The 17,888-nt window shown below is 37.9% G+C and overlaps 1 protein-coding gene across 8 annotated transcripts in view; it reads right to left on the bottom strand.

Moving 5' to 3' along the window:
• The window catches only part of LOC106874302 (ectonucleoside triphosphate diphosphohydrolase 4), a 57,045-nt gene that overhangs the window by 15,314 nt on the left and 23,843 nt on the right, over positions 1-17,888 (bottom strand). For 5 of the 8 annotated variants that reach the window (XM_089362365.1, XM_014921986.3, XM_089362363.1 and 2 more), the window contains exons 2-5: positions 13,965-14,401; positions 12,188-12,338; positions 10,702-10,865; positions 4,729-4,902 (exon numbers count right to left, since the gene is read on the bottom strand). In XM_089362365.1, coding sequence (XP_089218491.1) covers positions 4,729-4,902; positions 10,702-10,865; positions 12,188-12,338; positions 13,965-14,401 — 926 coding nt within the window. Of the gene's footprint in view, positions 1-4,728; positions 4,903-10,701; positions 10,866-12,072; positions 12,125-12,187; positions 12,339-13,964; positions 14,402-17,888 lie in introns of all 8 variants that reach the window. The other 3 variants (XM_089362369.1, XM_089362368.1, XM_089362367.1) reach the window with 2 other exon arrangements.

Genomic DNA, 17,888 nt, shown 5'->3' on the forward strand with positions numbered 1-17,888 from the left:
ACAGAAGAATGCAATCACATCAACAAGTAGATAGTATTATACATATATATATATATCCCGTAGGATTTTCGAGTGAGATCGTTGCCAGTGCCCCTGGACTGGCTTGTGCGGGTGGCACATAAAAGACACCATTTCGAGCGTGGCCGTTTTCGTGCGGGTGACACGTAAAAGCACCCACTACACTCTCTGAGTGGTTGGCGTTAGGAAGGGCATCCAGCTGTAGAAACTGTGCCAAATTAGATTGGAGCCTGGTGTTGCCATCCGGTTTCACCAGTCCTCAGTCAAATCGTCCAACCCATGCTAGCATGGAAAGCGGACGTTAAACGATGATGATGATGATGATGATATATATATATGTGTGTGTGTGTGTGTGTATGTATCATCATCAGTTAAGTCTATGTCTGGCCACAGAGTGACCAATGTTTTTGCATCAACAAAGGACTTAGCCCAATGGATGTCTCGCCCATGGGGCTAAGCCCTTTCATCATCATCATCATCATCATCATCGTTTAACGTCCGCTTTCCATGCTAGCATGGGTTGGACGATTTGACTGAGGACTGGTGAAACCGGATGGCAACACCAGGCTCCAGTCTAATTTGGCAAAGTTTCTACAGCTGGATGCCCTTCCTAACGCCAACCACTCAGAGAGTGTAGTGGGTGCTTTTACGTGCCACCTGCACGAAAATGGCCACGCTCGAAATGGTGTCTTTTATGTGCCACCCGCACAAGCCAGTCCAGGGGCACTATATATATATATATATATATATATATATATATATATACATTAGGTGTTTTGGAATAACACTGGTTTCATATGTTTTATTGAAGGCATCTGGCTTAGGGGGTCAGTTGTACTCACAACTGTAAGTTCATGGTTTTGATTCTTGGGCCAGGAGGAACATTGTGTTCTTGAGCAAAACATTTCATTTCATGTGTCTCTAGATCCTATTCTGCTGAGGCCGACTTTTCCTTTCATCCTTTCGGGGTCAATAAAAGTAGTACTGGTTGAGTAGTGATGTGTGTGTGTGTGTGGGGGGGGGGGCGGTGATGTCATTGACATAACTTCTCGGTGAGAGTATAAAAACTGCACCCCTCTGCCAAGATATGTTGAGCCAGTGTAGTAGAATAGGCTCGTTGAACCAGTATGACCTTAAGCACAAATTCAAGGCCTCCACATCGGACCATGGTTGGCGGAGGGAACATGCTGAGGTCTTAGTCTTGAAGTGGACTGAACATAGGCAAACCTAATCTAATCCTAGTCCATTTAATTGTAAATGAGTTCTAGCAATAGCTAGCAAGTTAACCCTGTGACAGACCAACATCCCATTCAGAGGGGAATGTTGTAATGTCACTCACTTATATGTCATGGAAACCAGATATTAAGACCTAAACTTATGAGTTCTAGGGCTTATGACAGACCCTATATGTCTTATTGGTTGTCATTGATTACTCTCAGTCAACCCTGCTTGAGTAAGCCACATGTTATATCCAAGTGTAGCATACTGTACCTCTCATGCTTTGGTCTGGTGTGAAACCCCATCTTAACATTGTTAGTTGGTTATTTGTTTTGAGGAATGTACTGTTAGTACTACAAACAGGGCCAGTCAGTTAAGTTGTTATTTATTTAGTCCTTATATGGTCAAAAACTGTAGCAGTGGTCCCTACAGAGATATTTGAGATGGATTTATTTCTTCAATGCTTCAAGGCTGGGAATCCTTAGTCATTTATTTAACCTTATGCAAAGCTCTAATTCAACAGATCTATTATAAAAGTTTTCCCTTTAATGATTATTTAGTGTATCTAGGTCTTCAAGGACTATATTATCCAAAGTTGTTTAGCTCAGGTCAGCCATAATCCAGAAGACATATATGATCAAAGACATTCCATCCATGGCCACACCATCTTTTTGTCTTTTTGCAGGTGCAAGTATGGCTGCGAGGCATCTCGGGAGCAAGTGTCTTTAACTATAGGCTTGGGCCAACCAAACGCTCGTAAGTGAATTTGATAGAGAGAATTTGAAAGAGGCTTATGTATGTGTGTGAGTGGGTGTTTTCCTTGACATCATAGAATAGTTATAAATGAGGGTTACCATTATACAAGTGAAGTCACTCATTTAAGTCTTCTGTGAAAGCATGTTAGGCCATAGGGAACTTTCACCTTGCTCGGAAACAGGTAAGGGTTGGCAAGAAAAAAAGACATTTCCACCATACGAAATTTGCCTCAACAAATCCTGTCTGACCTAAAGAAGCATGGAAAAGTGAATCTTAAACTGATCGATGATGATGATGATGATGATGATGATGATGATGATGATGATGAGAATGATAATGATGATGATGATGATGATGATGGGGATGAGAGTATTTGTCATAAATTTTCAGAGATTAAATCGAATGTATCTTCCCATTTTTATTCTTTCCTAGCAATTAGAAGGAAATCGGAAGATATCATCTTACAGGATGACAGACAGTGCAGAGGTGTTCTCAGTGGCCTAGATTGCTCTTCTTTCGTTGAAGTGTGGCAATGGAATAAAACGATACTAAAGTGACATGCAACAGAGTGGGGGATGGTGTTGAAATTATTAATGCTCTTCGTCATTTCCTGTAGAGATTTGTAAAACGTGTTTGGTTTAAGTAGGACACATTCTTTTTGTTTGTGCATTTTATAGATTTTTTTATTTCTTAGTCGAGTTTCTGCATGTTTAGTTTCATTTCTGATGTGTTGTTCCTAGCCTGCTGTAACTAGGTACTTTAATCTCTGATCACTTAGTGTCTTTTCGGATTCTTTTCACCTCAGATCATTTTCCAAAGGAATGAACTCTTGTAATGTTAGTTACCATGACAATTACACTCATCAAGCTTGGCACATCCAGTTTACCTAGTGGGGATGCACAAATATATAATCACCAACATCAAAAATATATGTAAGTCGTGAGAATACAAAACAAGGGTCTACCCAGGTCCAGTGTAAAATTTAGGGAAGATATATTGAAGACTGATCTGAAGACATTGAGCCTTATGAAGGAGATGACCAAGGACTGAGATCAGTGGTGCATTGCTGTACTCAGAACGATCTGTCTACCACAGCAGAACTGAAACCGGTGCTGGTGTCACATAAAAAGTACTCATGCTGGTGTCATGTTAAAAGACACTGGTGCTTGTGCCACATAGAAAGCACCCAATACACTCTGTAGAGTGGTTGGTGTTAGGAAGGGTGTCCAGTCACAGAAACCATGCCAGAACAGACAATGGAGCCTGGTGCAGTCCCTGGCCTTACCAACTCCAGTCATACTATCCAATCCATGCCAGCATGGAAAACAAATTTCAAATGATGATGATGATAGGCCGTACCATGGATTGAGATCAATGATAAAAGATAACTGTCCAGTATTGAGTGTACAGTATATAATATACTTTGAAACCTTCAGAAGATTTGTTAAGCAATGACAAAAATATATAATAACCAGTTTAAAGAGAAATTTTAAAGCTGTTGTTTTTGGTAAAAACTAGTCGTATAAAATTATGAATGCATCAAGTGAAATGATTGAGATAGAATCTAGAAAGCTTTCTCTCTCTTTATTGTTGTTGTGACAGACCATCATATTGTCATCATCATCATCATCATTTTAATGTCTGCTTTTACAAGTTAACACAGTTTGACATAGCATCTCTGCACTCATCATCATCATCATTTTGTCAATGCCTTTGTGAGGCTCAGCATCCTGAGATCATCTCTCATCACTTCTGTCTGTTCCAGTTTCATCAGAAGATTATTCATAAACTTAGCCTTAGCAAGAATAGGAAACTTGAGAAAGCATTGCTCTAAAAGACTAGAATATGGTTCCTTTTGGATTTCAGAGAAAAGGTAGCACAACCAAGGTCCTTGATTTTTTTCTTCTTTTTTTTAGGGAGAGTTGGGAGCTGTTAATACTCCAAGCAGATCTAATTTAGTCAAACACTCTACTGACAATCACATGGAGAGTGAAGCAATTGTTTGGTGTCAAATTTCAGGACAGATTCCTGTATGTGAGGTGAGGTTGAAGAGCTGATGTTTTCTTTATTGTTTTCAGAGGCATTTGGGATACATTGCTTGAATGCAGTAGTAGCAGAGATGGGTATGTACAGTTTTTTTTTTCATGTTGAACTTTGAGGATGAAGAAACGTGAATGAGGAATAATGAGTGATAATATCAGGTGTAGCTAGGGTTGCCATGAAGGGCTATAATCATTAAAAAAAAAAAATCAAAATGATTGATGAAGGTGATGGTTTTCCCATTCAAGTGATTCCCAATAAAGAAAAAAATTCATTCAGTAAGATTAGTGGAAACAAATTTAGTACGGTTAATAGTAAGAACAAGATGTGAGTGTTTGAGTGGATGTTTATATCTATGAAATTTTCAACTCAAGCTTGAACTAAGCAAATAAACAAATGAACACAACAAAATAGGGGAGAAGTGAGAGAAAAGGAGGTCATGAACTCTAATATAGTAGCAATGATGGGAGCAAAGCTGTTCAATATTATACAGGTACTGTTAATGCTAACGATAACAGATAAGGTCTTGAGGGTGGTGTTTGCCAACAACTGCCAATAACAAGTACAAAGGCAGAATTTACTAACAATCTGTTTATTGAGAGCAGGTAGAATACCAAGTTTGCTTAAAATTGCCTAATGTCACAATAAAGCTGAGGTGGGGGTGAGGTACTGAGGGCAATGTTTGCCTGCAATTACCTGTTAAGTAATTAGTGTTGGAGACAGGTGAGGCAGTGAGTGAAGAGTTCACCTGCTGGTTAATGCCATTAAGGGTCTTTTCAGACAAATTGACCTTGTTTGGAGGCACAGATAAATTTATGACGTGTGAAATAGTGTTGAAGTTTTCTCCTTGAGTTCCAGCATCACAGTTAACTAGAAAAAAAAAAAAAGAAATGACAAATGATAAATATAGGAGGACCCTTTAAAATGATGTAGCTCTTTTTTTCTTGCACTGCAGTCTTGGAGGTTGGTTCCTTGAAGACATATCACTGGAAACTGTTTTCTAAATCTTAATATTTTCCAACTACATCATGTAAAAGTAATTTACAAGCTTCTGTAGTTTTAGGCATTTCTATCACTTAGCAGAGCAATTGTTTCGTATATTAACTTTGTTTTTTTTAATAAAACCAGGTGTTTGTCGTACACCAACCACTCATGCATGATGTGGAAATGGATATGAATTTTTTTCTATTGAGGTTAACTGGGGTAAATAGAATAAAGTTTATGAAGAAATGCTTTTGTTAAGATTCAAAAACGTTGACAACTGTGTTGTTTGTATCTTTAGGAATGAAACAACATTCAGTTTACTCAGCTACCATATCTAAAAAGCCTGGCTTTCAGCTACTCTCATGGTTGAGTGAGCTTATATACAAAATAATTAACAAGGTTGAGAAACATTGATTTACTAAACATGCTGTCTGATGCAATGGAGGTTAACGAAGGAGAAAGAAGTTCATTAAACCAAGACAAATATGACTGATATATTGTTTGCTTAACTCCAGGTTAGTCTTCATGGGTTTATTGAACTACTTTATACAAGTTTCTTTTTCCCCAACACATAGAGTGTGGTTGGAGGGAATTTTGCTGTTATTTCTAGTAGGTCAAGTAACTAAATGGGTTTTTTTTTCTTTTTGTCCCCTTTAAACTTGAGCAGTTGATATATTTTGCACTGGAGTACAATATACAGCCAATAGTAAAGGAGAGTCAAGAGTCAAGACTTTTAAGTAACTTAACCCTTTTGTTTCCATATTTCTTTGAAATACACATTCTTAATTTCAATTAATTTTGAAAATAATTAAAAGTAAAATAACTGTTATTAACCCATTACCTACCAGTGATCTCATTCATATGAGATCACTTAAAAATTACAAATTTCGTAATTATCTGTCAATATTTACACATATCTAAGCTTTTTGCTATATCTACTAGGTATATTTCTCTGATATTCAAATGAGGTTTGCTAATTTCTCAACCAATATCTCGCTTATTTCTATTTAAAATGTTATTTTGAAATGTTATTTTGATCATTCCAGCGTATTTCTAAGGCCGTTTTATGCTAGAAATCAAAGTTTCATAAAAAAAAATTCCAGTTAATAGAATTATGGGAGGTAATGGGTTAAGCTGATGCTTGAAGCATAAATTAACATGAAATTTTAATTTAGATTACTTTAAAGCATGAACCAGAGCCAATTACAGGTAGGTTTCTATCAAAAGTGTTAAACATATGGTCACAAAAAATAAGTAGTTTTCTTCCAACTCCAGCTTAAAACCGAGTCAATTAAACACAAAGAGTCTCCAAATGATTAGTAATAAGTAATTATAATTTTTATCTCAGGTCAATTAAAGTCTTCATTAGATTTGTGTAAGTAAATGTTTATATAAGAATAGCTACAAAAATGCTAGTATATAAACACTTCTGTAGCTACTCTTAGATTATGGGTATACTCTATATAGAGAGGACAGTCTTCAGTAGGTTTTCTAACTATAGAATATGTCCCCTTGAAAGAGACTCTCCATTTTCCAGTATCTGTGTCCCTTTGTCCTTTTTTGTTCAGTGAATTATTCTATATTTCAGACAAATATCTTTTAGAAGAAAGACAACTAAGAAATACATAAATGCCTTGAACATGGTAAGATGTTACTGCGATGGTAATTGCTTATTTGTATTTTATTTCAGTTATTTTTCAGTTTGTTTCTCTGGTGACCATATAATTACGAGTGGAGGCGCAATGGCCTAGTGGTTAGGGCAGCGGACTCGCGGTCATAGGATCGTGGTTTCGGTTCCCAGACCGGGTGTTGTGAGTGTTTATTGAGCGAAAAACACCTAAAGCTCCACGAGGCTCCGGCAGGGGATGGTGGCGAACCCTGCTGTACTCTTTCATCACAACTTTCTCTCACTCTTACTTCTTGTTTCTGTTGTACCTGTATTTCAAAGGGGTCAGCCTTGTCACACTGTGTCACGCTGAATATCCCCGAGAACTACCTTAAGGGTACACGTGTCTGTGGAGTGCTCAGCCACTTGCACATTAATTTCACGAACAGGCTGTTCCATTGATCGGATCAACTGGCACCCTCGACATCGTAAGCGACGGAGTGCCAACAACATATAATTACGTATCAAATAAAATACTTTCACATGGACAAATTTGGTTCCTAAATAGAATCATTTAATTTCACACAGAACAGCAAGGATTATGGAAAGGCATTAACACCAAAACTCTTGTTACCCTTTTTACTAAAAAATAATCAGACAGATGGTAAGATTTTTATTATACCATCTCACAAGACGCTATGATACCATTAATTAATCAAAGCATGGACATGAAGCATGATGAGAATGGGAGAAGAGAGTAACAATGATGACAACCAGGAGTCTTAGTAATGATGGTGGCTGTAGTTGTAGTGACGGCATGATGATGAAAGTGAAGATAATAGAAGTGATGATGATGTTGACCTAAACATGATTAGAAAGGTATATAAGTTTGTTTTGTTTTTTTTTCTATCTAGCAATTGTATGTGCTATCTAGTAATTGTGTGGGTTATTGGGCATCTGTGTGTTATCGGGCAATTGTGTGTGTTATTGGGCAATTGTGTGTTATTGGGCATTTGTGTGTTATTTGGCAATTGTGTGTGTTATTGGGCAATTTTGTGTGCTATCTAGCAATTCTGTGTGCTAACTACCTGTTGTCTAGCAATTCTGTTTGACAGTAGAGTGTAACAGAGAAATAGAAACAGATGTCATAAAAAAAAATATTAATTATGTTAATTGCAATTGAGAAGACCAAGTACCTTCTACTGCAGCACTGTTATAAAACTAGAAAAGCAAATAAAAATTTTTATTTTATTTTATTTCACATTTTGAGAACAATAGCATTGTTGGTTACAGATTTCTAATCAATGGAAACCAGTAACCATGTTTGACAATGAGAGTGACAAGGGAGTATCTAAATTGAGGCAGAACAAATATCTCAAGGAAATTTGTAAGTTTTTTTCAGTTTTCCCACTGATATTTAAATCCTTAGCTAATATATCCTTATGAAACATACGTGCACACATACACATACATATGCACACACACACACACACATACATACATACACACACGACAAGGTTTCTACACAGTCTCTCTCTATTAAGTTTCATCACGTGGCATAGTGGTTAGGAGTATTCAGCCCATGATCGTAAGGTTGTGAGATCAATACCTGGCAGTGCATTTTGTCCTTGAGCAAGATGCTTTCTTTCACATTGCTCCAGTCTGGCAAAAATGATTAGTACTTGTAATTCAAACGGCCAGTCTTGTCACATTCTGTGTCATGCTGAATCTCCCTGAGAATTATGTTAAAGGGTACACATGTCTGTGGAGTACTCAACAAGGTGCACATTAATTTCACAAGCAAGCTGTTCCATAGATCGGATCAACTGGAACCCTTGTCGTCGTAACCAATGGAGTGCCAGTAATTTATTTATAGGTCAGCTCTGAGGTTATGGTAGAAGATATTTGCCCAAAGTGTTGTGGGAATGCAGTGGGATTGAACAAGGACCATGTGGTTGTGAAGTGAATTTACTTTAGTACACAGACAGTCAAACCTGGTTAAGCACTAACTCACAACCTCAATATATCATTTCAATGTTGAAAAGTTTGTGAGTATATGCGTGCGCCTCGCATCAATTTAGTTCTTTGCTGTTATATTTACTGATTTTCTTACTCTTTTACTTGTTTCAGTCATTTGACTGTGACCATGCTGGAGTACTGCCTTTTAGTCGAGTAAATCGACCTCAGGACTTATTCTTTGCAAGCCTAGTACTTATTCTATCGGTCTCTTTTGCCGAACTGCTAAATTACGGGGACATTAACACACCAGCATCGGTTGTTAAGCGATGCTGGGCGGACAAACATATATACATATATATATATATATATATATATATATATATATATATACATATATACGACAGGCTTCTTTCAGTTTCCGTCTACCAAATCCACTCACAAGGCTTTGGTCGGCCCGAGGCTATAGAAGGTGCCACGCAGTGGGACTGAACCCGGAGTCATGTGGTTGGTAAGACTGAACCAGTTGTATGGGACTAGTCTTTGATTGACATGCAAAAGAAATGTTCTGGCACTTTGACCATTCTTCCAGCAAGATTTTCTTCAAGTCACCTTGAATCAGTTCTCAGCAAGATTTCATTTTACTAACATCTAAAAGATGATTGTGGCATGATTTGAACTCAGAACTACAGTTAATTATGCAATCCAGATTAGCATAGGGCCTAAAAAACACAACTAAACATCAGGAATACACCAGTCTGAAATTAATGAGAAACCTTCTACAGACTCATTTAAACTGCTGAAGGAACCGATGAGAGAATCTTCAGGCCAATAAAGAGGCTTATAAATGGTTACTTGAATCATGTGGTCCAGTGGTTAAGGTGCTGCACTCATAATTGCTAGTTTATGGGTTCGATCCCTGGACTGGGCAGCACATTGTGTTCTTGAGCAAAACACTTACTTTCACATTGCTCTGTGGATGGGAAAGTGGCAGAATTGTTGGAATTGGCAGAAATGCTTTAAGGTATATCTTCAGGTTCTCTACAATCTGAGTTCAAATCCTACCTAGCTGGAAAAGGCAACAGGAAATGCTAAAGGGTTAATATGCCCCCAAAAGAATGAAATATGAAGTTGGCTGTGTTTTTATTTGGACTCAGAACCTGAAGGCAACAACTAAATTCCTCCCAAGTCTAGTCACGGTAACCAAATTGCAGCATGGTGTTTTATCTGTCACTTCACTAATTAACCATCTTTTAATACCAATAATAATAATAATAATAATGGATTTAGATTTTTGGCACAAAGCCAACAATTTTAAGGTGGGGGGAGTAAGTTGAGTACATCAACCCCGGTACTTGACTGGTACTTTATTTTATCAACCCCAAAAGGATGAAAAGGCAAAGGTTATCTTGGTGGTTTTAAATAGAGAAGATAAAGAGCTGGAAGAAATACTACTAAGTATATCATCTGATGTGTTAATGATTCTGCCAGCTCCCTACCTCAACGACAACAACAACAACAATAATAATAATAATAATAATGGTTTCAAATTTTGCCACAAAGGCAGCAATTTTGGGGGAGGGGATAAATCGATTACATCGACCCCAATGTTCAACTGGTACTTATTTTATCAATCCCATATGAATGAAAGGCAAAGTTGACCATGGCAGAATTTGAACTCAGAACGTAGCCACAAGCAAAATACCGCTAAGCATTTCGTCCACCATGCTAACAATTCTGCCAGCTCGCCACCTTAATAATAATAATAATAATAATAATAATAATAATAATAATAATAATAATAATAATAATAATAATCCTTTCTACTATAGGCACAAGGCCTAAAATTTGAGGGAGGGGGTAGTCGATTACATCGACCCGAGTACTCAGCTGGTACTTAATTTATCGACCCCGAAAGGATGAAAAGCAAAGCTGACCTCGGTGGAATTTGAACTCAGAACGTAGCGATGGGCAAAATACCATTAAGTATTTCATCCAGCAAGCTAAAGATTCTGTCAGCTTGCCACCTCAATAATAATAATAATAATAATAATAATAATAATAATAATAATCATAATAATAATAATAATAATAATAACAACAATGATAATAAAGGCACTTACCTTCAATGCCATGAGCAAACTTGTTTAAGATATAGTTGACAGCAATCCAACCATAGACACCTTCTTGTTTGCCAGTGATAACTTCAAAATTATTCTTAGCCACAACAAATTTGAAATACTTTGGTATGGATGTTTGCAGTTCTTCCAAAATACTGGCTTGGGCACTAGCAAGAAGAGAGGAGGGAAAAAGAATAAATGAATTCTTAGGGCAGAGAAAGGGCATAATTCCAGTTTCCACTTCACTAAGTGAACTGAGAACAAATCTTTCTACATAGAGGAAAGCAGTTTGGTTGTAGCATTCTTTAGAAGACTGCAACAGAATAAACTCATGATCTTTGAGTTACCATACCTAATGGTATATAAGATTTACTTTTTCTTTTTTAATCTAAAAACGTCACCCTGGGTCCCATATTTGGAGTTGGGCCTATATTATATGCTTTAAAGTACTAAAAACCTTTTTTTTTTCATTTCCTGAATATGCACTGCTTGTCTGGGTTGGATAGGCCTAAGAATTCCATCGTACTCCAATGTCTACTCTGGCATGGTTTCAACGGCTGAATGCCCTTCCTAAAACACCAACCACTCCATAATGTATACTGGGTGCTTTTTCATGAGTCCAGCACTAGAGAGGTTGCAATACAGCTTGCAAGATTAGGAACTCTGTAAATTTTTCAATAGTGACCTCTGATAAGAATTACTTGCATTGTCTACTCCATTTGCATTTTTCAACGCACCCTTCTACCAGTCACATTCTAGATAATAAGAATGGGAAGATCTTTTAAGGGCATCCAGCTGTAGAAACTCTGCCAAATTTAGATTGGAGCCTGGTGTTGCCATCCGGTTTCACCAGTCCTCAGTCAAGTCGTCCAACCCATGCTAGCATGGAAAGCGGACGTTAAACGATGATGATGATGATGATGATATGTGGCAATAGCAATATTTACTGCTGAATTTTATACATACTCTTTTACTCTTCTACTTGTTTCAGTCATGTGACTGCGGCCATGCTGGAGCACCACCTATAGTCGAGCAAATTGACCCCAGGACTTATTCTTTGTAAGCCTAGTAGTACTTATTCTATCGGTCTCTTTTTGCCGAACTGCTAAGTTACGGGGACACAAACACACCAGCATCGGTTGTCAAGTGATGGTGGGGGGACAAACACACATACATATATACAACAGGCTTCTTTCAGTTTCCATCTACCAAATCCACTCCCAAGGCTTTGGTTGGCCCGAGGGGCTATAGTAGAAGACACTTGCCCAAGGTGACACGCAGTGGGACTGAACCCAGAACCATGTGGTTGGTAAGCAAGCTACTTACCACACATTTATTTTTAAACTTAAACTCAATTCCACATTGTTCTCTCACCTGTTCTTTGCATTTTTGTGTGAAGAACCTTCAACCTTCAAGCAGCATAAACCTTAAAGAAAGGTAAAAAATTAAGAGAGCATTAAAATAACCTCAAAATTATGTTACTGCTTACCTTGCAGGCAAAACTCTCATGCCAGCAGTGGCAAGAATATATAACAGGGTCTCAGAATGTTTCCCTTCTGGTATATTTTTGGCAGCATAGGATAACAATGGATGTAGATATTTGCTTGCTGCAGATGGATTAGAAGCAAATGTTGATAAACCTACAGGAAACAGAAAAACCAAAAATGAGAACAATAAAGATACACATAAGAGCAATGACTACAATCAAGATATTTCTCCATTTACATCTATATTTTTTTTGAGCATTCATCTATGAAGAAGAACAAGCCTTTGTGTTTTCAATAGTTATTACTTGGTTGTGAGAAGTGAACGACCTGCATTAAATTCATTAATCATTAGGAATTGGAGCATTTAATCAAGTATAAGTCACAATATTTTATACTTGATTTCAACTGAATAAAGCTAGGGGGCAACTTACAAAGAGCAAAAACAAAACTATGACAAGAAAAAATTCTGTACCAAGACTTAACACTAAATTAGGGGTGAAACTTGTACACGAGTAAGTAAAGCATTTCTCTAATGATCAAAAGAGCCCCACAGAGGATAATAATTGCATAAGGCTGTAAGGTGAGGTATACAAATCTTCTTGAAGAGATACAAAATGAAGTTAATACCTCTCAGAAGCCCTATGGTGGGTTGATGTAATTGTTAAATGTGAAAGTTCCAAGAAATTTTCAAAGATTCATAAGAGTTAATGCTTCACTCTGGTTGTATTATGTAGATAGTATGAAATAGAAATTTAATCCTATATTGGATACCAGACAGCAACATTCATTGAAAATCTGGCGCCTATTTCCAACACAAAGATTAAGGCTTTGCAAATGGCCTTGTAAAATAAGTTATTGGTGGCCATAAAAATCTATAGATAAAAATAAATTACAACGAGTTAATTTGTCATGAAAGTGAAATAGCCAATGCTTCAGGTACTTGTCCTTCTTGAGAGAAAGGAATAATGCTTTTAAAACTGAGCTGCAAATAAGTGAATAACAAAAGGAAATGGAGGAATTTTGTCAGGAGATAGATTTGAAGAAAGGGAGAAGGAAAAGTTAGATGTAGGAATAGTATGATGAGGAGAGGAAAAAGCAGAAGAAGGATAATCAAAGAAGTAGGTAAGTGAGGTAGGAGAAGAGAGCAAAAGAGTGAAGAGGTTAAAAACAAAGGGACATCACTAGCTTTCTTGGACTCTACATCTTGTTGTTGGCACTCCGTCACTTACGACGTCGAGGGTTCCAGTTGATCCGATCAACAGAACAGCCTGCTCGTGAAATTAACGTGCAAGTGGCTGAGCACTCCACAGACACCTGTACCTTTAACGTAGTTCTCGGGGATATTCAGCGTGACACAGTGTGACAAGGCTGACCCTTTGAAATACAGGCACAACAGAAACAGGAAGTAAGAGTGAGAGAAAGTTGTGGCGGAAGAGTACAGCAGGGTTCGCCACCATCCCCTGCCGGAGCCTTGTGGAGCTTTAGGTGTTTTCGCTCAATAAACACTCACAACGCCCGGTCTAGGAATCGAAACCGCGATCCTATGACCGCGAGTCCGCTGCCCTAACCACTGGGCCATTGCGTCTCCACACTCCACATCTTATCATATACTTTACCCTCTTGCTTATTTTCTCTATACATTATAATAAGCATTATAAAATATAAAACTGAGTTATGTATTTTATTCCAAACTGAATTTCTTCTATGTGTAATAAATACTTGGACAAACAATAATTATTAACTCTTTCTTTGCATCAAAATGTACCAAATCAATCTCACCTGGTGTGATCTTCTTCACTACTGGCTCTCCAGATGTTTCCCGAAGCTGAGAGATGTGTAGGAGTTCATTAGGGTTTCCGGAATGTGTTGGCCATTGATATACATACACGCGACTACCACTGCTCCCACAATCAATCACAATACCATAGTGGTAGCGCTGAGTCGATGGGCTGCCATGGTCATCTGCGTTCTGTTGAAAGCTGCCATACGAAGAAGCTGCAGACACAAGCGAAGGGTATATTGAATCCAGCTTCTGGTTTTTGAGTATTGACGGAGTGTGATGTATGTTTGAATGTCGCAGCTCCAGAAACATTATCAGAGCAATAGTGTAGAGAACCAACAGAATAACTACGATAATCACGCACTTCAGAGAGAGAGTGACGGTGACTGGGGTGCTGGGGGTTGACGTGAGGTAACGACACCAGCTGCATGTGATCCTACAAAGGAAAACAGATTTTTTAGAAACTGCACCGTTAAATGATACAACAATATGTTGCTTGAACAAGAAGGTTAATATTTTATTACTGACAAAAAAAAAAAAAAAAATGAAAAAGAGAAGGAATACAAACAAACTTAATTACATTTCAAGGTTTGCAAACTAAGACATATAACAAGGATTTAAAAAGAAATTAAAAACAAAGTCAATCCCAGCAATATTTAAACACAGAACAAATAAATGCTGAACCTGGTTGTATAATACATCTAGCTCAGCACTTTAATGTCAGCAACACTTTCACTCCATCTCTCTATCTTTCATACATACCCCCGACCCCACCACACCCTACCACACACACACACACACACACACACACACACACTAATAGACCCAGTTATTCAGACACTGCATGTATTCTGGTTTTTAGAATAGGTACACTGTATTCCTTGCATGTTGTAAGAGATAGCATTCAGAAAGATGTCCATCTGAAAACACCGCTTCAAAAAGCCCCCGTCCATCCCATGCCATTGCAGAAGAGGGAGAAGGGATGTTGATGATGATAATGATGATGATATTTCTTAAGAATCGATTCTTGTTTATTTGGTGGGTACCAAGATCTCTCTTAGATCAAAACCTACTGTCTTAAAAACAAGGAAAAATTAGACAACGTAACCCTACAAAAGCCCTACAAAAAGACAGGGTGGCTATGGCAAGAGTGTCTGAGATATCTGCTCAGTTTCATACTAATGAGAAGTGGGTGAAGGAGACAGGGCTGAGGTATTGTTATCATTGGCTGCTGATTAAGAAACACACTTAGTGACCGGCTGTTCACATGTTGTAAGTTTAACATGCGATAGACTTGCTGTACAACATTGACAACACATGTAGCTCCAAATCAGAATCAGAATTTTTACTCTAAGCTAAGTAATTATTTATTACATCGGAGCTTCTACATGGTCATTCGACTTGCTACAACTAGCATTCAAATCTCTCTTAAATCAAATACTACAGCCTAAAAATAGAAGGAATAACTGGACAAAGTAACCCTACATAAACAAAAAGACAGGATGTCTGTAACAAGGAATATCTTTGATAAAAAGTTTGCTTGATCAGGGCTAACATGGAGTGAAAAAAACAAAGGCTTATAGTTATTGTTTGTATGAACTGATTTAACGAGAGTAAATGAGAAAATGCAGTGCCTGCACAGTGTTGGTGGTAAGATATGAACCAGAGACCTGTTAGTTACTGGTTCATATCTCAAATGTCACCCATTATATTATCACTCACAAATAGAAAGCTGTCCTCTGTCTCCTATTCATGTGAAAAGATATGGAAGCAATTAACGTTATAGAGGGGAAGCCATTTTTTCTTAGAATTGAACCAACAAATGTCCATGACTTTAATCTGAACAAGCCAGTCTGACATCCAATCAACATAACTATCAGCAGTCATATAGATACAGCATGTTTTATGAGATAGGTTATTGAGATAAATCTACAGTAGGATAAATCTACATAGGCGCAGGAGTGGCTGTGTGGTAAGTAGCTTGCTTACCAACCACATGGTTCCGGGTTCAGTCCCACTGCGTGGCATCTTGGGCAAGTGTCTTCTACTATAGCCTCGGGCCGACCAAAGCCTTGTGAGTGGATTTGGTAGACGGAAACTGAAAGAAGCCCGTTGTATATATGTATATATATGTGTGTGTGTGTGTGTGTGTTTATGTGTCTGTGTTTGTCCCCCCAACATCGCTTGACAACCAATGCTGGTATGTTTATGTCTCCGTCACTTAGTGGTTTGGCAAAAAGAGACCGATAGAATAAGTACTAGGCTTACAAAGAATAAGTCCTGGGGTCGATTTGCTCGACTAAAGGTGGTGCTCCAGCATGGCCGCAGTCAAATGACTGAAACAAGTAAAAGAGTAATGGAAGATTTCTGTGGAGGCACATAACTTAAGATTGTAAGACTGTGGTTTCAATGTGTTGAACAAAACACCTCACCTCACATTGGCTCCAGCTCACTCAGCTGGTAGGAAATCAGTAACCCCTGCAATAGACCAGCTTCCTATCCAGGGAGGAATATATACGCCAGAGAAACCAGGAAACTGGCCCCATATTTCCTATGGAGTAATGTGGACCAACTTTTGTAGGTTAACCCATTTGATACCTAACCACCCAAGACCACCCTCTGTTCTACGATACAAACTTCCGGTTCTGTGGTGATCTAAATTAAAACCTTTAATTAAAGCTTCATGCTCATTTATGTTCCAAACACCAGCTTAATAATGACAAAGCTATTTTAATTTTCTTTTCATTACTTTCGAAATGAATTGAAAAGCAATGTGTATAGTGAGAAGTTTGGCTCCCAACCAAATGGTTCTGGGGCCAGTTCCATTGTGTGGCACCTTGGGTAAGCAAGTGTTTTCTACTATAACCTCAAACCAACCAAAGCTTTGTGACTGATTTGGTAGTTGGAAACTGAAAGAAACCCACTGTGTGTGTGTGTGTGTGTGTGTGTGTGTGTGTGTGTATGTATATATATATATATATATATATATATATACGGGGTACATTAGGTATTTGAGGACATACCACTTTTGAGTCATTGCTGCATCTTTTGCTAATTCTGTATAATCTTTGTTTCAGAAAATAATAATGGCAGACCCTCAGTTTACTCAAGAAATGAAGAGGCATGCTGTCATTGTGGTTATAGAGGCTGAGCGTAGTGATTTAGAAATATCTCGATCTTAAAAAGTTGCCAGATCTTTCATCTACAATGTTTATAAGGAGCTAGAGACTGACAATGGAAACATATCACCAGTATCGAAGCATAGAAAGCATTCTAAATGCTCTGAAATCATCAGAACACCTGAATTTATCCGGCGAGTTCAACATACCCTTGATTAAAATCCCAGATTACAATCCCATGAGCTCAATAGCAAAAGATCTCCATGTGCCAGAAGGAACAGTCAGAAATGTTGTCCATGAAGACATCATATATAAGTCTTATATGAGGAAAGGTCAAATTGTCAGAAAAAGCAAAAGAAAACCACTACACCAGATCTAAAAGGCTCTTTAACAAACTGAAAAATCCAGCAGAAGATTTGATTTGGTTTTTCTCAAATGAGAAAAACTTCAACCAAGATCAAAAAGTTAACAGAAGAAATGACATCTCTATAACTTAGCAGTTCGGCAAGAGAGACCAATAGAATAAGTACCAAGCTTGAAAAAAATAAATAAGTCCTGGGGGTTGATTTGTTCGACTAAAGCCCTTCAAGGCAGTGCCCCAGCATGGCCGCAGTCAAATGACTGAAGCAAGTAAAAGATATAAGATATTTTAAGAGAACTATCATAGCAAATAGGTTAAGGTTGTTGTTGTTGCTGTTGTTGTAGAGTTTCCCACTCCCTTTGGTCAGCCCTGGTTAAGAGAACCTAGGATCAAGGGCAATTCAACCATTTTGCTTTTCTGAAGTGATACATAGCCTGGACTAC

Source organism: Octopus bimaculoides, chromosome 14 (genome assembly GCF_046866305.1).
Source record: "Octopus bimaculoides isolate indiv1 chromosome 14, ASM4686630v1, whole genome shotgun sequence".
NCBI lineage: Eukaryota > Metazoa > Mollusca > Cephalopoda > Octopoda > Octopodidae > Octopus > Octopus bimaculoides.